The following is a 22,185-nucleotide window of genomic DNA, read 5'->3' as shown; positions in this document are numbered from 1 at the left end:
ACAGATGTTTCTGCTGAGCTCCTGAACACACAGGCACGCGGCTCATGCTGATCTACTCTCTCATTGGCTGCAGCTCGTCACTACATCTGACCACATGTGGGGTTGAGTCGGCGACTGCTCTGGAATATTTAGCATGCTGAATGTTGGATTTCCGTCTGCGAGGTGTCGGCGATGCGTCAGCGAGGCTCGTTGATGCGTTTTTCAGTAGTTCACACAAAGAGCGGCGAGCGCCGAGCACCCGCAGATTTCTTCCCGATCACAGCCCGATCTGTCGGCGAGCTCGTTAACTTCCAAATCGGGCTCAAATCAGGCTTAAAATCCTCTAGCGTGAACTAGGTATTAGTGAGCATATCTGCTGATTTTAGCTTTAAATCGTAATAATGTCCATAAAACACAATTAAATAGCTTGCTTCAGATGTTCTAATAGCCCAACTCTTTAATAATGTAACGAGGAGACTGACACGGAGGGATCCATTTTGCAGTATTTAATAGACACTGTTCAATCACAAACATACAATACGCACTAAAGTGCAAACTCACATCAACAGCCTTCAATATAGATCATGGGGCTGGCGGCTGACAGACAGAGTGATTTACCAGGCATAGATCAGAGGCAGGCGGCGTGGTTCAGAATCTGTATAACAAGCGTGTGTCGTGGGCAGGCGGCGTGGTTCAGAGTCCGTATAACATGCGTGGGTCAAAGGCAGGCAGAAGGCAACTCAGAGTCAGAAACAGTCCGGGGTAAAGCACAGAAGATCAGGCAGGGAATAACGCTCAGAAATGTTGGCCGTGGCTGAACAAGACTTCGCAATGAACTGGTGTTTGAGTGTGGCTTATAAAGGGAGCGTGGGTCGTTAACTGGATTCAGTTCAGGTGTGTGCACAATCAGTCTAGGTGGATGATGTAATGCTTAGAAGTCCGGGGATGGCGGCCTCTGCTGGCCAGCGAGGGGAATGACTGGGACTGAGTCAGTGACAATTAAACTCCTAACACAGCAAAAGAAGATTTATTTTATTTATTGTTATTACTATTGTTTTAATTATGGTTTTATTTATTATTATTTAACACACAAACCAATGACAATAATCAAATTCAAAAATTGAAAATTGAAATTTAATTCAGGTTTAAACTCCGAGTTGGTTGAACCTCCTCTCTGAAACAGACCCCAGCTCTAAAACCTGACTGAAATTTATCAAAAACATTATTATTAAACATGAAATCTTTCAGCTGTACAGACACAATCCTCTCTAAAACCTTTAGATAAAAGGCCAGATTTACAGGATCTGCTCTGGTTTACTGTCTAGTAGTCCCTGCCTGTCAGTTTCCTCCTCACAATCTGTCCTGTACCTGTCATGGTTTCATTAACCTGCCTCTCCCCATCACCCTTGTCCACTGTAACACCTCCAGCTGCTGAACTCACTCTTGTTTTGTGTTTTCCTCTTAGGATCATCTGGAATCTGCTCCTAGAAGGGAGCTGTGTCACGGTCGTGGTAGTCACGTCCTTGTACTGTTGTGTTGTCCTTGTGTTCTCTGTGTTCACCCCAGTTTTCCCCATGTTACCACTGTTAGTTTCCCAGTTACTCTTCACCCCCTTGTTAACTCACTAGTCTCTGTGATTAAGCTCCTCTGTTTCAGTCATTATGTGTTGAACATAGTTTGCTGTATGTGTGTGTGTTTCTCTTGCTTGTGTTTTCTGGTATTCAGCTCTGGCGTTTTCTTTGTGTATGGATTCTATTTAACATTAGAACTGAACCTAGATCCAGCTCTTGCATTTGTTTTGCCTGTCTGCACGATTAGAAGATATAATAAAAAAGAGGGTGGCACAATGGTTCAGTGATTAGCACTTTTGCCAAACAACAAGAAGGTCGCTGCTTTGAGTCCCAGCTCCTGTTTCCCCCACAGTGTGAAGACATTTGGTATAGGTGAACTGAGTTAACAAAACTGACCATAGTGTACGAGTGTGTGTCTGTGTCATTGTTACCTTATAATTATCAGCATAGATACGAGTCAAAATATCCTCCCGGTGGGACAGATGCCCGAGCCAACTTAGCTGACTTCTGCTCTTCTGCTCTTCAGTGTCAGCAGTGAAAAGTAAACCACACTGAACTGAACTAAAACACAAAACTGAACTGACACTGTTTACATTTACTATGGTCTTCTATGTGAAGCTGCTTTAACGCAATCTACATTATTAAAGTGCTATAGAAATAAAGATGAATTGAATTGTCGATGTGGAGGAGCAGTGGCTCTACTCTGAGCTCCTCCCATATGGCAGAGCTCCAGACCCTGTCTATAAGGGTGCACCCTGCAACCCGGCGAAGCAAACCCATTTTGGCTGTTTGTATCCAAAATCTTGTCCTTTCGGTCATTAAATAATACAGTATATTATGTTAATGGTCATGACCTAAAGCTCATGACCATTAACATAATATACTGTATTATTTAAATTCAGGAAATGTCTACTACTTAGATGAAAAAAAAGAAGGACTTTGACTTACAGAGCTCTTTTGGAGGTTTTGATGACTGCTGATAGTCTGATGAGACACTCGTCTGATCTCTGGAACTTCTGAAGCTCAAACTCCTCCAGCTCCTCCTCTGAGGTCAACAACACAAAGACCAGAGCAGACCACTGGGCAGGTGAAAGGTCAGCAGATGACAGACTTCCTGTACTGAGGTGAGACTGAATCTCTTTCAGCAGAGTTTGGTCGTTCAGTTCATTCAGACAGTAGAACAGATTGATGGATCTCTCTGGAGACAGATTCCCTTCAAGTTTCTGCTTGATGTAGGCAATTATTTCCTCTTTGCTCTGGTCTCTGTCATCCTGCTGTGTCAACAGGCCTCGTAAGAGTTGTCGATTAGACTGGAGTGACAGACCGAGAAGGAAGCGAAGGTAAAGATCCAGATGTCCATTCTCACTTTCCAGAGCCTTGTCCACTGCAGCCTTCAAGAAATTGGTCATGCCTTTATTTCTGCTTATCTGTAAAAACAATCCATGCTTCTTCTTGTTGTCTAGAGTCAGATGTTGATAAAGGGCTGCAATGAACTCCTGAATGCTCAAGTGAAGAAAGCAGTACATGGTACCAAGAATGATTCCCGTCTCCTCCTTAAAGATCTGGGTACACATGCCTGAGTACACTGATGCCTTATAGACGTCAATGCCACAGTCTTTCAGATCGCTCTCATAGAAGATCACATTGTTTCTGTCCAGCTGCTGGAAGGCCAGTTTTCCCAGTGAAAGGATGAGCTTTGGATCCCAGGAGACATCTGCTGTGTTTTCTCCATCATACTTTCTTCTGCTCTGCTGGATCTGAAAGCGGAGAAAGTGTGTGTACATCTGTGTCAGAGTCTTGGGAGATTCCTGCAGTGTTTCAGCATGAGCCCTGTGTTTCAGTCTCAGTATGTTCTGGAGAACAGTGGCTGAAATCCAGCAGAAGACTGGGATGTGGCACATAATAAAGAGACTCTTTGACTGTTTAATGTGATCAATGATTTCTCTGGCCTGATTCTGATCTGTGAGTCTCTTTTTGAAGTACTCCTCTTTTTGGGCATCATTGAATCCTCGTATCTCTGTCAGCCGGTCGATACAGTCAGCAGGAATCTTACTGGCAGCTGCTGGTCTGCTGGTGATCCAGATGAGAGCAGAAGGAAGCAGATTTCCCTTGATGAGGTTCGTCAGGAGAACATCCAGAGAGACTGCTGAAGATACATCACGACACGTCTCATTACCAGCAAAGTTCAGAGGAAGACGACATTCATCCAATCCATCAAGGATGAACAGGACTTTGAATCGTGTGCTTCTTGTAAGGTTCAGTCCTTTAGTCTCTGGGAAAAACTGAGTTATGAGGTCTTTTAAACTTTGTCTTTCTTTCTCCTTTAAGTTCATCTCTCTGAATGGAAGAGGAAATATGAAGCTGATGTCTTGATTTTCTTTCCCTTCAGCCCAATCCAGAACAAACTTTTGCACAGAGACTGATTTCCCGATGCCAGCAACTCCTTTTGTCAGGACAGTTCTGATCCGCTCGTCTTGTTCAGCTGCTTCAAACAAATGTTTGCATTCAACCTGTATCTCTAGTGACTGATGAAGTCTGGAAGCAGCTTCAATCTGTCTGATCTCATGTTCAGTGTTGACCTGTTCACTCGCACCCTGAGTGATATAGAGATCTGTGTAGATGTTATTCAGAAGTGTGGAGTCTCCTTGCTGAGCAATTCCTTCAAACACACTTTGATATTTCTTCTTCAGGCTACATTTAAGCTGATTAATGTAGAGCAGCTCGCCTAAACACAGGAGCAAAGAAACAGAGAGATTTAGTCTTGACTTTTCCAGCTATATTAGTAAGTGTCAGTCTGACTGATGGCCATGAGTCTCTTACCCTGGAGAGTATCAGCAGCTTGATCTTGCGTCATCTCTCTCAGGAAGAAGAGTGTGAGATCAAGAGCTGCTTCTGTGATAATGCTTCTGTTCTCATTAAACTCCTTCACAAACTCTTGTCTGTTTTCTTCTTGTAAGATTTTCTTAAAGTTTTCCAGTTGATTCTTCAGAAATCTGATCATTTTACTCTCAAGATTCTATGAGTGAAGAAAAGAGAAGATCAATATTTAACCAAAACACTCATTGGCATACAGCTGTTCATGCACAAACAACTGAACAATTGAAAATACATTATTCAACATTATACTACAGGACTGTGCTTTACAGGGTGTGCAGTTTTTTTCAGATGAAGTAAATTCAGACAGGCATTGAGCACATTTATGAATGCTGAATGATGTTCATTATTTGACAGCTACAGAATGACGAATGAAGTCTGTCTAATCTTTGTATTGATGACTAGTCTAGATTTGGACTACTGTTAGATTTTCACCAAAAGCACAAGCTCAGCCTTTAGTCAAGCCATAATCATTTGTACATCTATTAAACCAAAATGACTTGGTGGGATATGCAGAATAATTGACTAATCTGTTCATTTATTAGAAAATAATGCACACAGAGGTGTAACGGAGACTCCACGAGTATCACAGTCGTGCATTATTTTATAAGAATTCAATGAACTGAAGTCAATTATTCCTTAATAAATGAATTGCTCGACATTTGAATTAAGCAGTATATTTTTAAATAACTATTTTTATTTTATTTGTTTATAGTAAATGAGTTTTTCCCACCTGAAAGATTGACTGGAGATTGTCTGTGAAGCTCTTGTGTCTCCTGTGAGTCTCGTCTCCTGAATCTGCTGACTCATATTCAACACTGTTAACAGATAAAACTACTGTAATTACACATTTACAGGCAAACAGAGATATATCTGACAAACACTGAAAATAATACATGTAGTGCTCATAATGAGACAGTGGAGAGATTTGTTTTTGAGTTTTCAGTTATATTTAGCTGAGAAATTACAGTCAATTGTCTCTGTCATTACAAAGCCCTGTCAACCACAAAGTCATTATTAGAAAGTAGCTTTGAAAGTTTGATTTACAGTTCATTATTATACACACTTTTAGCTACAAAACAACACAGCTACATTTACCTTCAAAAGCTTCACCTTTATTTAGATGTATTTACACAACAGTTCAGTTATAAACTTCTTCAAACAATCTTTCATGCTCCACAAATGAAATAATTGACAGAAATCTGATATTAATATTGACTGAAAGATCCTCTGAATAAGACGCCAGGTGTCTGTAAATGTCTTCATGAATCACTAAAGTCATTTGATTAATTTAAACAACTGATTTATTCAGAAATGACTCTCTCTACTGAATTGATGGTTTACACAAAACACTCCATGTGAGCAATAATGTAAAACACACAATACCTTTGTGCAGATGATGGTGTTTCCCCACTGAACTCTGGTGGACGATCTTTAGACCGGTCACTCTTCAGAGACACAGAGCTGGACACACATGATCCTGATCTCACACTGAACACACAAACACACCAGAGCAATAAACTGCAGGACAAACTTCAGTCTCCTTTACAAGAGTTTATCAGACAAATATGAGTTTGTTCAGTTTAATTAAGGGTAGACTAATTATTGGCTTAAATATAAAAACAAAACATTAACATAATCTCTAGGTAGAAAAGAGAATAAATAAATAAAATTCCCTTCACTGAGCTACACACTAAGTTTAACATGTATATCTGTATTAATCTGTGTGTGTTGTTCAAATGTAGCACCCTTTTGTTAAGTTTGTGGCTGTTTTTACCCCAATGACTTCCTATAATGAAGCAATATCAGCATCTGATCATGCAATCTTGATTGGTGCTGTTTGGAAAGATTTTTTCCTGTTGATCATCAGTTGTCAGCATTAACCCTTTAGATCAGCCTTAGCTGAACAGTTTCTGCATTGTATATGTAGTTCCCCTTCGGGGGGAACTCCAGCACTATAAGTGGATTTGATTGTAAAATCCACGCATTGGGAGGTTCGGTTCAGAAGCTACTCGTCTGAAAGAGTATTGAACGGGCCAATTAAGAATGAATTGGCAGCGCAAGCCTGCGCAGGTGAGCGGCATAAGCAATCAACTGAGTATATAAGCTCACCTGGCGCCAGCAGACGCTATCCTTTTCGCTTCAGAGACTTTCTGATCGAGTCGATGAGGGTTCCTCCTGCTGTGACCAGCGATTCTGAGCGAACGAGAGCATTCTCCCGGTCCAGAGTGTGTACACGTAGCGGCAGACGGTCGAGCTGGGTTTCTCCCTTGCCTGGCGTTCTTTGGGTCCGGTCCTCCAGAGCGGTGCGTATAAAGTTGCAAACTTCACAGAAAGAGCAACACAGTCGTGCAGCACGTCCTTTTCAGGACGGCGCTCCAACTGTGCGTTTCTGGATGCGGTGGTTTCCTGTCCTCGGATGATGGGCACGGGCACTGTGTTGCATGCCTGGGGGGTCCAGCATGTTAATGCGCTGCTCGCGGGCAGTTCATGTCGTCATTGCGATGCCATGACTGTTGCGCAGTAAAGATCGCGGCTAGCCTTTGCAAAAGGGCGAACCACCCCAGATGTCCCCTGCTCTGCAGCGGGCACTCGGGCAGATCTGAGGGTTTCGGCGAGAGATAATCCGTCGCCCGCGGACCTCCCGCTCCTCTAAGCGCTCCATCCAAGCTTCGGGCGGGGGAAGCGATCCGTCTAACAGATGGTAGCCCTTACGCCCGATGACACCAGAGACCAGACGTCCACCGCGGCATCGGAGGGTGGGCTTTCATTGTCCGATGATGATCCAGACCCGCTCGCCCCCTTCGGGCTGGTGAGCGCTGTCACTACGGATCCTAAACGGACATGTTAGCCGTGCTTTCCCGGGCTGCTTCGGCCGTGGGTTGGAGATGGTTTATCCCCCAGCTCCGCGGCCGGACCGACTAGAGGGGCGTTCCCTTCTTCCCGGAGGTGCACAGTAGGCTCACGCGGTCTTGTAAAGCACTTTTTTCTGCTCGTGCTGCGTGTCCCTCCACCCTAACCACTCTTGACGGTGGAACAGCCAGGGGGTATGTGGCGATTCCTCAGGTTAAGTGTGCGATGGCGGTAAATCCGCGCGGCGCCTCTTCTTGGCGGGGTCCGCCTCGTCTCCCATCCAAAGCCTGTAAGTTATCTACCTCCCTCGGAGCTAGAGCTTACATAGCTGCGGGCCAGGCTGCTTCCGCCTTGCATGCGATAGCCACCTACCAGCGCTACCTAGCGCAGGCGCTGGCCGAGCTGCACGAGGGTGGGTCCAACCCAGGCTTACGAGCTTCGCACCGCCGCCGACTTAGCTCTTCAAATATCTCACCTCCAGCTTTTCCGTGGGACCCGCGAGCTTCCCGGATCAGCACACCCACTCCGCGCTGCCCCACTGCTGGTACGTCAGCGTTCGTCCTCTGGGTTGGTCTGCAGCATTAGACCTGATGGACGCGTATTTCCATGTCTCCACTCTTCCTCGCCACCGTCAGTTTCTGCGGTTTGCGTTTGAAGGTCGAGCTCGGCAATACAAGGCCCTCCCCTTCGGGCTCTCTCTGTCTCCGCGGGTCCTCACCAAGCCCGCGGAGGGTGCCTCAGCGCCCCTTCGGCTCGCGGGCATCTGCATACTTTTCTTTACGACTGGCTGATTTTTGCCCTCTCTCGGAGCAATTGATTATGCACAGAGACAAAGTGCTCTGGCACTTCCACCTGTGGGGGTTTCAGGTCAACCGAGAAAAGAGCAAACTCGCCCCCGTGCAGAGGATCTCTTCTCTCAGGCTGGAGTTGGACTCGGTCACCATGGCAGCGCGCCTCTCCGGAGAGCGCGCTCAGCTGATGCTGTACTGTCTGAGAGAGCTCGACAGTAAAATAGTGGTCCCACTGAAACTATTTCAGAGGCTCCTGGGGCATATGGCATCCGCAGCCGCTTCATGCCGCTCGGATTATTCTATATGAGACCACTTCAGCACTGGCTGATCACGATCGAGTCCCCAGACGCGCATGGCACACGCGCGCACACCGAGTCTCTGTTACTGCGCTGTGTCGCCCTCAGCCCTTGGAGCGACCCTTCGTTCCTACAGGCCTGGGTGTCTCTAGAACAGGCGTCCAGTCTTGTTGTCGTTTCAGCAGACGCTTCCAACACGGGCTGGGGGGCTGTGCGTTGCGGGCATGCGGCTGCGGACCTGTGGAAAGGTACCCAGTTGCATTGGCATATCGCCTGGAGCTGTTGGCAGTGTTCCTCGCTCTCCACCGTTTTTTTTTTTTTTTCCGGTGCTGGAGCGGCAACACGTGCTGGTCAGGACGGACAGTACAGCGGCGGTGGCGTATATCAGCCGTATAGGGGGTATGCGCTCTCGCCGCATGTCTCAGCTCGCCCGCCGTCTGCTCCTCTGGAGTCATCCGCGGCTGAAGTCGCTGCACGCCATTCATATTCAGGCAAGCTCAACCGTGCAGCCGATGCGCTCTCACGGCAGCCTTGCGTCCTGGAGAATGGAGACTCCACCCCGAGTCTGTTCAGCTGATATGGGCGCGATTCGGGGAAGCCCAGATCGATCTGTTGCTTCCCCCGAGATCGCTCATTGCCAGTTGTTCTTTCCCTGACCGAGTGCTCTCGGCACGGATGCACTGGCTTACAGCTGGCCTCGGGGCACGCGCAAGTACGCGTTTCCCCCAGTGAGCCTGCTCGCGCAGTTACTGTGCAAGGTCAGGGAGGACGAGGAACAGGTTGCTGGTTGCGCCCCTCTGGCTCAACCGGACCTGGATGTCAGAGCTCTCCCTCGCGATAGCCCTCCCCTGGCAGTCCCTTGGAGAGAGCACCTACTCTCTCAGGGACAGGGCACCACCTGGCACCCTCGCCGATCTTTGGGATTTTTAGACGCGAGGAAGACTTAGGTAACCTCCGATTGCGGTGGCTAATACCGTCACTCGGGCTAGAGCCCCCTCCCCGAGCGTGCCTATGCCCTGACGTGGAGTCTATTCACTGAATGGTGTGTCTCTCGCTGAGAAGACCCCCGTAATTTGCCAGATCAGCGTTGTGCTTTCTTTATGCCGAGAGAAGTTGGAGAGCAGGCTGTCGCCCTCCACACTCAAGGTTACGTGGCTGCCATCTCCGCTCTCATAACGCGGTGGCTGGCAGCACCGTGGGAACGCATAACCTCATCATCCGGTTCCTCAGGGGCGTTAAGCGAATTAATCCACCCCGCCCCCTCTTATGCCCTCTTAGGATCTCGCCCTCGCTACACAAGCCGCGTCAGATCCCTTCGATCCTCGACTCAGTATCTTTCTGTCCCTGAAGACAGCTCTGCTGGTCGCGTTGATATCGATTAGAGGGTCGGGGACCCGGAGGCATTTTTCAGTCAGTGACTCGTGCCTGTAATTGGGCTGGCTTCTCTCACGTCCTGAGACCCCGCCCGCGATATGTGCCCAAGGTTCCTACCACTCTGTTTTAATACGAGGTAGTGAGCCTGCAAGCGCTGCCCTCGGAGGAGGCAGACCCAGCCCTTCTTTATTGTCCAGTTCGCGTTTTGCGTATTATCCGGACCGCACTCAGAGTTTAGATCATCTGAGCAGCTCTTCGTCTGTTATAGCGGTCGGCAGCAGGGAAGTGCCGTACCGAAATAAGTTCCCACTAGATTGTGGATGCCTTTCTTTCACTATCAGAGCCGAGATGAGCCGCGTCCCCCGAGAGCGCGTGCGCACTCCACTCGGAGCTTCGCATCCTCTCGAGCGTGCGCACGCGGCGCCCCTCTAACAGACATCTGTAGAGCTGCGGGCTGGGTGACACCCAACACATTTGCAAGGCGAGTGGAGCCGGTTTCCTCAAGGGTATTAGGTAACCCTTGGTGATTGAGGAAACAATTTGGTAGGGTGTTGAAACACGCTTGCTGCGCCATTTTCCCTAACACGGAGATACGTGCGCCTTTTTATCTGTCAGTAAAGTTCCCCATTAGGTGAGCCCTGCAGATTCCTCCGTGGCCCCCAGCACTGACTCAGCGGAGGAGTCACTTGCTGGCCCACTACGTTGTAGGTCTGCCCGCTGGTCAGCCTGCGTTTTGGGTAAAGGTGCCTGCTATGCGTGATCCCCACTAGGCGATCCCATATGCTTATTCCGCCACGGTTAAGTCCCCCCCCCCCCCCTGGGCGGACCCGTGTCTTCCCTCCCTGCTAACCACTTTTTTGCTATGCGTACTCCCCCTTTTTAGGGTTAGTCTATATGTAAATTCTGCCATCTATCCCCCCTTGGGTAACGGATGGCCTCCGAAGCGTCCTCCCTATCGGGATTGCACGCTTCCCAACGTACTGTCGTGTATTTCTAGAATTATCTAGACGCTAGCGACTCCCAAAAAAAGATACCTATTCCGTAAAACTTCTTTTGAAGTAGGATAAGTTAGGGCCAAGGGCACGTTGGAGGACCACGCCTCTCGTGATCTGGGTGCGTCACGCTTGCCTGACCGCTCTCTCATGGTGAGTGTTGGTAAGGTGCAGTCATTATGGCGCTTTCAATGGGCTCCCAATGCGTGGATTTTACAATCAAATCCACTTATAGTGCTGGAGTTCCCCCCGAAGGGGAACGTTCGAGGTTACTAAAGTAACCCTTCGTTCCCCGAGGAGGGGAACGGAAGCACTATACTCCGTCGCCATAATGACTGTCCCTTAGCTGTTAAAAGTCTCTTCAGCTTAAAAAGGATAGCGTCTGCTGGCGCCAGGTGAGCTTATATACTCAGTTGATTGCTTATGCCGCTCACCTGCGCAGGCTTGCGCTGCCAATTCATTCTTAATTGGCCCGTTCAATACTCTTTCAGACGAGTAGCTTCTAAACCGAACCTCCCAATGCGTGGATTTTACAATCAAATCCACTTATAGTGCTTCCGTTCCCCTCCTCGGGGAACGAAGGGTTACTTTAGTAACCTCGAACGTTCAGTGGAGTGAAAGAGCAGATTATAGTGAGTGTGCAGAAATACACTTACTGTGTTTACTGTGTTCTGACAGCTGAGGGGCTTATTTTAATATTCTCAGACATATCAAGACAAGAGTGCAAAGGTCTCTCTCCATATAAATCCATATAAACTAATTTCCGCACTACAACTGATGACCAACAGTCAAATGACAAATTGTACCTCTACACAACAGGCTTTAAACCAGTAGTTCTCCAACATTTATCACCAAGAACCAGCTAAGAAGAAAATTGTACCCCCATTTGACCAATTGATCAAGCAATAGCAACACAAATAAGTGCATTGTTGTTGGTCTTTGTTGTTCAGAGTAAGTGTTGAAATAATGGTGTAAAAACAGAGTCAATACCTGTGTTTCTCTGAGAGAGAGTCCTTTACTCGCTCCTCTGCCATACTGCAGCTAAAACACCAATGCAGACATTAGCAGAGCTTTCAGGAAACAATCATACACACACACACACACAAACACACACACATATATATATATATATATATATATATATATATATATATATATATATATATATATATATATATATATATATATATATATATATTTATATAGTCCTTAACATGAATGCAGTTGGTTTAACCCTGATCTGACATCTCCGCTGTTTCACATTTGATTTAAGGTAAATGCATGTCATATAGAGTTTATCAAGAGAAGTTCAGGTTCAGCCAATTGTTGATTTAGTGAGTAATAAAATGTCTCTCTACTAAAGAGGCTATTTGGTTAATGAGTTACTCTGACGGTCAAAGGTTAAATGCAGTGTTGTTTAAGGATCGTCAGCTTGTTGTTTTTCAGCAGCTTTTCTTCCTGTTCAACTGAAGGTCTGCTTTAACTTTACTTTTGATTTGGTGATTCTGAATGTTTAGAGTTATATTTAATGCTGAATTATTGGACACTATTGAGTCAGTCTGATATAGAAGAGCACAAACACTTTAAAGGGATTAAAAATAAAGCTTTTAGACACAGTGTTTAAATGAGCGTGTTTGACTCAGTGTTTAATCTGTGTTTGAGGATTTGATCTTCAGGATCAGACATTTAAATCACACTCACACATATAAACCGTTCATCATCTCCACAAATCAGCGTAATGTAGAAGTGTTAAACTCACATGCAGAAGTACAGACGCTCTTGTGCAGCAGGAACACAATCTGAGCTCTTTCACTCTTTCACTTCACTAAAACACACCTGTGTGATCTACAGGTATATCCTGAAATATTATTGGCTACACAGAGTGACACTGACATGAATATTCATGAGACTCTCCTGACTGTGGGCGTGTCCTGAAGACAACACACAAACCACTGGAGCTGAAGATATCTGTGCAGATTCTCTGAGCACGAGTGTGTTGATGGAAGATTTAGAAAAGGTAAACAACTTAGATGAAATCTGAGAGGTCTCTGAAGAATATTTACAGCAATGTTGAACCTATAAAATAAGATTAGAGATTCATATATAGGAGGAGTACAGATGGCGGCGTGAGAGGTCGGAAAGTTTTCTGCTTTTTGCATTTATTAGTATTAAATGACTTATTTGCACTTATTGAGTGAAGTGACTTGAAAATCCCATTTTCGATCCTTAAATCAAAGTAAACAACATGCCGAGAAATAATTCTAAAAAAGCAGCTGATATTACCGAGGATGTGAGCAACACGCAGAGTGGTGACGTCAACATGTCGGACCAGGGAGATATCAGAGAACTCCACGGCGGTATTAGATCTGAGGTAGCCGCGCTCAGAGGGGAAATCCTCCCTAAACTTAAATCATCCATCTCCACGGTAAAAACATCACTATTAGAGCAAGAACAGAAACTGAAGGATGTGGAAGAAACACTTTCCGACGTTGACGGTCGTGTTACAGCCCTAGAATCTACGAGTTCAGTGCTGTCGAAAGAAAATGAAAAATTGAAGGCCAAACTTGATTACTTGGAGAACAGATCCAGGAGGAACAACATACGTGTGATTGGCATTCCTTAAGGCACCGAGGGGACACATCCGTCTGCATTTATTGAAACTATGTTACTCGAGGTTTTCAGAGAACAAAACTTTACCAGAAAACCGGAGGTGGATAGAGCCCATCGTTCTCTAGCACCCCCGCCGAAACCTAATCAAGCCCACAGGCCCTTCATCGTGCGAATGCATCACTACCAATCGAGGGAATTAATTCTTCGTTTGGCCAGGGAAAAGGGACATGTGTTGTACAAAAGAACACGCATTTACTTTTACCCCGATGTCAGCGCTAAGGTAGCGAAATGGAGAGCGGTGTTTAACTCGGTCAAGGTTCAACTCAGAGGCGCGGGCACTGAATTCGGCTTGCTCTTCCCTGCACGACTACAGAAAAATCACAAAGCAACGAGACATTTCTTTGACTGTCCGCAGCAGGATATGGGATTTGTTAAAGGAATTCTTTCCCAACACCAAATGAGTAGAGGCACATCGTGGTAGGAAATGGGTATTTATTTATTTTTTTTATTCATCAAGTCTCAGCGGAGAGTTAAATATACCTAATCGTTCCAGAGGATGGAGAGCTGGAAAGACTAACTGTAAGTTAATTTAAATTTAGGCTTATTCTGTCACACACTCTGTATAAGTTCAAGTTCAAATGTTCCTTGTTTTTGTTATTTGTAAAAAAATTAGCCCCATTGGAGCAGAAACACAAGCTGGTGAGTTATGGTTGTTTGTATTCCAGCAGACAGGTTTTGTTCAATGTGGGTTGTGACATGGGTGGGGGGAGGGGGTGGGGTTACACTGTGTTTTTCTCTCTTTTATTTGTACCTTGCACTGATCACATCATGAAAGGAGTCAAAATGTTTGTGTCGTTGGCCATAAACTCGGTAATTTTTCATTTATCTACAACTACTTTTTGGTATCATATCTAGGTTTAATCAATGTGATGTTAATTTCATAACATGGAACGTGAGAGGCATAAACAATGTTTTAAAAAGAGGGAAAGTTTTTCCTCACTTACGGCAATTAAAAGGTGAGTATTTCATTCAAACTTCAATGCAAAGGGCAGAGGTACGGCTATTCTCATCAGGAAAAATATTAATTTCACCAGTGAAAAGACTCTCAGTGACACTCATGGTCGCTATGTGACTGTTGTAGGTTGTCTGCTAGACAAGCAAGTGATTCTTGTTAATATTTATGCCCCAAACTTTGACGAATTTTTTCAATAAAGTGTTCAATTCTATTCCAATAGCTGATGGTTATGAATTAATTATAGGTGGGGATTTCAACTGCGTCTTGGACACATTCCTGGATAGATCCTCTTCTTAAATTATACAGCCCTCCAAAGCAGCTATAAATATCAAGAATCTTTGTGATCAATTTGGACTATTAGACCCCTGGAGATTTCTTTCCCCTTCCTCCAAAACATCCTTTTTTTCTCCGGTACATCACTCGTACAGCCGCATTGACTTTTTTTCGTGGATAAGAGTCTCATTCCCCTGGTTTCATCTAGTATATATTGAAGAAGATTTATATTCTCTCAGTGTAAAGTATTTTCTAAGTGTAAAGCAGTTAATTTTCTCTTCTCAAAATGTATGTAGTGTTTGCAGCAAACATGCCAGCATGTGTTAAAAATACTGTGTAAGATGAGTATGCTTGCACAGGAGCAACACTAGGAGAAGGCTGTGCTGAAGAATGACTGTGTAGAATAACTGAATATGTAAAGCACTGATTATATATGTTAAATACTTGTATGAAGCTATATGTGGCAGAAGCTAGAGTGAGTAACATGTTATCAAGTGATTATGCTATCATGACAGTGTATGTTAACACTTAGTCCTTTTGCATAAGTTGCATCTATGGAGAGAGAACTTTGGTTTCAAAACAGTTGCTGACAGGACATAGACCTGTGACATCTCGCTGACCATAGCAAGCTGGCTGGGAGCCAAGAATAACAGGGCCACCTAGAGTAAAAACCTATCCTAAAATGGTTAAAAGTTAAAACAAGACACCTAGGGGTGTGGAAAATAACCTGTATAAAGATTGCTGAATACACAGAGACTTTAGAAGGAGCAGAGAAAGAGAGAACCAAAGATAGGAATTGTCCAGGAGAGACTTCAGAATGCTCTGGGGTCTGCTCTGCTCTTTCTCGGCTTTATTATGGAAAATAAAGTCTAATTTCTGATATTCAAAACCTCCAGTCTGATCATTTCTAATTGATAAGAAGTCGAATTACGACAGTATCATAGCATTATTATCTGATCATGCCCCCTCTTCTTTTGTACTTAAAATACCATTTAAGCATTTCCCCTTTACGCCCTGGAGACTAAACTCTTTGCTTTTGGCAGATGAAGAATTTATGAATTATTTAACCAATAAGATTAAGATTTATTTGGATTTAAATGACACACCTGATGTATCTATATTATGAGAGACATTAAAAGCTAAATAATTGCTTTCTCTTCATATGTGAAAAAGAAGGAACTTGCTAGGCTTAGGTATATTTCAGAGGCTATTAATAAGTTGGATGAACGGTATGCCATCTCTCCTTGCCCTCATTTATATAAGGAAAGAGTTAGTCTTCAAGCAGAATATAATTTGCTTTTCAACATCACAAGAAGAGAAGAGGTTATTAAAAACCCGTCATACATTTTATGAATTTGGGGACAGAGCGAGTAAACTATTGGCTGTTGAGTCTCGTCAATTAAGTAATTCAAGGATGATAACTAGCATTAAGGCTACTTCTGGATCTATGGCATATACTCTTCAGGATATTAATGAGAGCTTTGTCCATTTTTACTCTACCTCATACTCCTCAGAATATCCCAACGATCTTACACTTTTAGATTCTTTTTTTGAAAAAATTGACTTACCCACTATAAGTTCTGACTTTAATTTCTTATCTGGGAAGACTTGTTATAGTCTCAGATGTCTTGGAGGCTATTGCAGCAATGCAAAGCAGTAAAGCTCCAGCACCTGACGGTTTCCCAATAGAGTTTTACAAGAAGTTTGCAACTTTACTGAGACCTCTTCTTGTGGAAGTTTATAACGAGTCCTTTGTTGCTGGAACACTTCCCTTTACACTCACACAGGCTTCTATCTCTCTTTTAGCAAAGGAAGACAAGGATCCTACTTGTTGCGAATCATACAGGCCAATTTCACTTCTTAATGTGGACTTTAAAATTTTATCAAAAATTATTGCATTACGCCTAGAACCTGTCATGTCTTCTGTACTTTCTAATGACCAAACTGGATTTATTCGTGGACGTAATTCTTTTAACAATACACAACGTTTATATAATGTATTATACACACATTCTACCCCAGGTGAACAAGAAGCAATAATATCTCTCGATGCTGAAAAGGCGTTTGATAGACTAGAGTGGGAATACCTTTTTTACACCCTTAAACAGTTTGGCTTTCCTACAGACTTTATTTCATGGGTCAAACTGTTATATGCCTCTCCGGTTGCTTCAGTATGCACAGACAATGTATACTCTGAATATTTCCATTGCATCGAGGCACCAAACAGGGGTGCTCCCTCTCACCGTTGTTATTTGCAATATCGATTGAACCATTAGCTGCTAGGCTTCGCCAGTCCCCTGACTTTAAAGGTATTATGCGACATGGTACAGAGAATAAAATTTCCCTATATGCCGATGATGTTTTGCTATATGTATCAAACCCAGTCATATCAATACCTAAAATTGTGTCATTAATAAAAGAATTTGGCAAATTCTCTAGCTTTAACCTAAACATTAACAAAAGTGAGTTTTTCCCAATCACTCCACCTTCCTTTAGAGACTCTTCCTTTATCCCCTTCAAAATCGTATCTGAGAGTTTCAGATACTTGGGTGTAAAAGTCACCAGATCATTTAATAATTTGTTTAAGGCCAACTTTTGTCCACTTTTGGATCGTTGTAAAAAAGACTTTTTGAGGTGGTCCTCTCTGCCCCTATCTTTAGCGGGTCGTATTAACCTAATAAAGATGTCTGTTTTACCACGGTTTTTATATTGATTTTCAAATATACCTATTTTTATTAGGAAGAATTTTTTTACTAGACAGTTTAATCTCCTCCTTTGTGTGGTGGAACAAAACTCCTCACATCAGGAAGGCCTTATTGCAAAGATCAAAAAGTCAGGGAGGGATGGCACTACCTAACTTTTTATTTTATAACTGGGCAAGTAATATCCAGACAGCAATTTACTGGTTACCTAGTGTGGATCCCCCAAATACCCCTGTGTGGGTACAAGGGGAACAATCTTGCTCTAAATTCAAACTTAGCTCCCTGGTTTGCTCTTCACTCTCTCTAATGGGAAATAATTATTTCTCCTCTCCTAATCCCGTATTAATTCACACCTTTAAAATCTGGTCCCAGTTTAAAAGACATTTTGGTCTACAATCCGCTTCCATTTTGGGTCCTGTAGTCTCTAACATTCTATTCCCACCGTCTTACATGGACTCTGCTTTTTCTACATGGCAGGAAAGGGGAATTAGGTTTCTAAAAGATTTATACTAAACAATACTTTTTGCTCTTTTGAAGAGCTTGTAGGACATTTCCCGTTACACAGATCTGCAGATTAGGAGTTTCATCAAGAAGGTATTTGTTTTCTTTCCAGTAATCCCCCCTAGATCACCCATTGAGAATTTGCTTTGAGCTGAACGCACAAAGCAGAGGACTCATCTCAAGCATTTATTCAATTATTACATCTATAAACCCACAGAACCTGGAGTTTATTCGTGAAGCTTGGCAAAGTGATTTAAATAGAGAATTTTCAGATCTAGAATGGGCAGGTGCTTTAACTCAGGTGCATTCATCCTCACTATGTGCTAGACATGGTTTAGTTCAATTTAAAGTTCTCCATAGGCTACACTTTACTAAATCTAAATTAGCCAAAATTTACCCAAATGTTAGCCCTGCATGTGGTAGATGTTCACAATCACCTGCTACCACTGCTCATATGTTCTGGTTTTGTCCCAAGTTAGAAGAGTTTTGGAAGGGGATTCCAAGAGAGAATATTGATCTTAGTAAAGACATACTTTCAGTTATTGCCTTCACTACACTACTAGCAAGACAATTAATATTACTCAAGTAGAAAAAGGTAGACCCCCCAACGCATGCTGGAAGGATAAAGGAAGTGATGTCTTACATTCAATTGGAAAGATTAAATACATGATTTGAGGATCGAAATGCAAGTTCCTAGACAAATGCTCCCCCTTTATGAAATACTTTGAAGAACTCCCTGGCCTTTAGAAAATGTATTTTTTTTATTTTATTTTCTCGTATACGTTATTTCTATTATACTCTTTGGATGTTACTAAACTCCTCATGTCAAATGAGAACATATTGACTAAAAATATGACAATGTATTTCCTCACAGTCAACTTTGCTATATCTGGAAGATTTTGTGATTCAAGAGAATATGACATTTTTTTTTTATTATAATTATTATTAATTAATTTGTAGATTTTTTTTCTCCCATTTTATTCATCATTCTTTTTTTTTTCTTTTTGTATTAAGATGCACCTCTTTTGTATATTCCCTCTTTTGGATGTTACCAAGCCTCTAATGTTAAACGACAACATATTGACTGAACAAATATGGTACACTCTATTTGCTCACTGTCAACTCAGGAACTCTGGAATGATGTGTATATGTCTGTATGTATGTGTGTATGTGCATATATATATATATATATATATATATATATATATATATATATATATATATATATATATATATGTGTGTGTGTGTGTGTGTGTGTGTGTGTGTGTGTATGTATGTATATGTAGCGGAGCTGTAAGTTGGGAGAAAAATACTAAATTAAAGCTGACTACACCACCCTGATCACAGGGAATTTAACACAGGTTCTTTGTGTGAAGAAAAAGGCATGAGACGTGAATACCAAAAATACAAAAAAGACTTTATTACTTTACATAATTATCCAATATATATCACTTTTAAAAAACTTGGTAGCTAATAGTAGCTGCACAATCACATAAATAACAACAACAAAAACAATGGGAGGAGTAGAGGCTTACCAGTGGCAGGTAAACTAGTTATGTAGCACCAAACTCTACAAAATTACAAATGGTCTTACCGCAAGTGCACCACACACACGCACACAAGCATACGTGAGCACACAACACACACACTGCACTCAGTGTCGTATCCCACCACCGCACGATGGACAACCAACGGCCTGCCTGGAAGCCTCAGCTCCTACAAAACAAAAATGACAATTAACAATTGTACAGTCACAATCTCACACAACACAGAAATTCCTCAAGAGAGATTCCTAAAAATCTCCTTGCAAGAAAAACTAAAAAAAAACATCAATAATAATAATAATAATAATAATAAAATAATAATAATAACCAATAAACTCAAAAAAAAAAAAAAAAAACTTCCCACAGGAAGCACAAATCAAACAATGAATTCGGCACGAAAAGAAAAATAATGAAGCCCAGAAAACACAAATGAATCCACGCACTCAAAATGTATCAGCTACTACTAGTATGCAAGTACTCAATGTGAAGGCAATTTGAGTCTGTGCTTCATAGCACAATGGTTGGAATCTTCACGTTAAGGTTCGCACATGAATCCGGTATCAGACAAATGAAGCTGCATCAAACGGACTCCAAAGCAGCAATATAAAGCAGCAGTAATGAAGCAGCAGTATGAAACAGCAGTATCAAGCAGTGATCTATAAAAGCAGCAGTGGTTTATAAAGCAGTGGTTTATAAAAGCAGCAGTCTATAAAGCAGCAATATCACTAATGCTGCTCCCTCGGTGTGCCCACACACAGTTATCCTTCCTCTAGTTTGCGAGCCACGTTGGCAACATGCACTCACGGACGCATTTGTAGATTAAAACAGCCCAGGAATAAAACGCGATCCAGCTGGGGTGACAGCAACACAGGCTACAGCCAATCTTATCAGCAGACGCTGCAGGAACGGAAGGGGCAGAGGCAGAACCAGCGGGACTCCGGTAGTGACGCACAAGCGCTTCAGTACACAAACACACACCAAAATCCTCCCTTATATACACACCCAAGAGTTATACGATTGGATAATAGAAAAATCTATTGGGGACACCAGGGGCCTGTTTCAGTAAGGAGGTTCAAACAACTCAAAGTTTAAACTTGAACTCTGAGTTGATTTACCAAGAGATTAAAAACTCAGAGTTTTCAGTTTCAGAATAGCTGATCTGAGTTAGGTCAAACAACTATGAGTAGACAAACTCAGAGTTAAGCCCGCACACTGTGACTATAAAAAGGCATTATCAATAGAGCGCAGATATTATGAGTGACTATGGCAACATCTTAAAAAAAGAGATCAGCATTTCTTTCTCCAGCTGAACTTGATCTGCTCATGCAAAGTTATAGCAAATATGAGCGTATATATTTAAAAAGAAGCAACCATCAGTGAAACAGAGACAGTTAGCGTGGGAAAACAGCTGCTCAAGTTAATGCGTAATTTTTAATTTTAAGTATTTAAACATTTAAGTATAATAAAATAAGTAATGTAATGTGTGACGTTTATACTTTTATACACGTTTATCAGTTTTAATAGATTTTACAGTGCACTTGTTATGTGTCTGCCTTTTTATTGATCAAGTGATAGAGTTTGATATAACATTAAGAAGGTAAGCAGTAATAAAATAATTTTTAGACAGAATAATAATCCTATTAAACTAGTAACAGTGCATGTCGAAGGTTAAGCTAATTATTTATGAAAAAAAAGGACAAGCCTCGTACGTGACTTTGTTCTGTGTGTGACAAAAATGTAGGCAATAGCTGTGTTTCCATCAAAATATAGGCTATTACATAAATTTGTGCAAAACTGGAATAACGCCTAAAAATAAAACAGCGTTTTTATCCTCTTCGTTTAAGAGTCGAAGAGAACACAATCGTCACTTCCTGATTAACTTGCGCCAAATATCAACAGCAAAAACAGAATTTACTGAGGTAGAAGAAGCTGCATCAATGATTTTTTTATTTAATTAATGTACTTGCGTCTCAGAAGACAATTGACACACAATAAACATGTGGGGGCGTTTGAAGCCATGAGACGCGGAGATCTTGACACGCTCCAGACGCTCGGAGGTAATTAATCATATACACTAATACTGAAACAGTAAAGGCATTTTAGAATGACTAAAACAACATTTAAGATGTTTTGCAGTGTGCTCAGTCTGCTGGTTTGTCCATTCACACACATTTTCATCATCATCTCTAACAAACCTTTTTTTAATGTACATACTGTAATTTGTTAAGTGCACTTAGTATTTTATGTGCATCTTATCAAATAAAAGTTTAACCTACTCAGTTATGCACATGTTTTATTATGCGTATTTTCAAAAGTTATGTGAATCATGACGTTTCCATCAATCGTTTTTATGCACATCTCCAAAATGAGCTCTAAAATAGGTGTGCGGAGACGTAAGGCGAAAAATACCGCTTCATCTTTAAAAAAGGGGAGGAGACCGACAGAAACTCAGAGTTTAGCGAATAAAACCTGCTCCGGACCAGGTTAGATTCACAGAGTAAGTTACCACAGTAACTGACTCTAAGTTAAAGTTACCTCTCTTTCAGAAACAGGCTTGACTTACCCTGATTTCTTGAGTTTGACAAACCTGCCATTTTGAAACGGAAAACCCAGAGTTTCTCTCATTTCAGGGTTAAAATACTCTGAGTTTTCACTTAACCTCCTTTCTGAAACAGGCCCCAGGTGATCCCACAACATATATATATATATATATATATATATATATATATATATATATATATATATATATATATATGAGCAATTCCATGAAAATGTCAACCTTATCATGAAAAAATTAACTTTTGACCAAA

The 22,185-nt window shown here is 42.4% G+C and overlaps 3 protein-coding genes across 3 annotated transcripts in view; 1 reads left to right on the top strand and 2 right to left on the bottom strand.

The window, feature by feature from the left end:
- Positions 1 to 12,570, bottom strand: part of LOC110439522 (protein NLRC3) — a 19,577-nt gene extending 7,007 nt beyond the window's left edge. The window contains exons 1-6 of the mRNA XM_087248464.1: positions 12,490 to 12,570; positions 11,721 to 11,771; positions 5,811 to 5,915; positions 5,158 to 5,242; positions 4,371 to 4,566; positions 2,499 to 4,275 (exon numbers count right to left, since the gene is read on the bottom strand). Of these exons, the coding sequence (XP_087104590.1) occupies positions 2,499 to 4,275; positions 4,371 to 4,566; positions 5,158 to 5,242; positions 5,811 to 5,915; positions 11,721 to 11,764 (2,207 nt within the window). The 5' untranslated portion in view covers positions 11,765 to 11,771; positions 12,490 to 12,570. The remainder of the gene's footprint in view (positions 1 to 2,498; positions 4,276 to 4,370; positions 4,567 to 5,157; positions 5,243 to 5,810; positions 5,916 to 11,720; positions 11,772 to 12,489) is intronic.
- Positions 1 to 22,185, bottom strand: part of LOC137491165 (uncharacterized) — a 514,718-nt gene that overhangs the window by 272,588 nt on the left and 219,945 nt on the right. The gene's annotated exons all lie outside the window — the stretch shown is intronic.
- The window catches only part of LOC137491121 (uncharacterized), a 27,738-nt gene continuing 17,500 nt past the window's right edge, over positions 11,948 to 22,185 (top strand). The window contains exons 1-2 of the mRNA XM_087249012.2: positions 11,948 to 12,202; positions 12,582 to 14,210. The gene's annotated coding sequence lies outside the window, so the exon portion shown is untranslated. The remainder of the gene's footprint in view (positions 12,203 to 12,581; positions 14,211 to 22,185) is intronic.

Source organism: Danio rerio, chromosome 4 (assembly GCF_052040795.2).
Source record: "Danio rerio strain M-AB ecotype USA chromosome 4, GRCz13ab, whole genome shotgun sequence".
Taxonomy (NCBI): domain Eukaryota; kingdom Metazoa; phylum Chordata; class Actinopteri; order Cypriniformes; family Danionidae; genus Danio; species Danio rerio.
The sequence above is the reverse complement of the archived record's forward strand: the minus strand, read 5'-3'. Positions and strand labels throughout refer to the sequence as shown.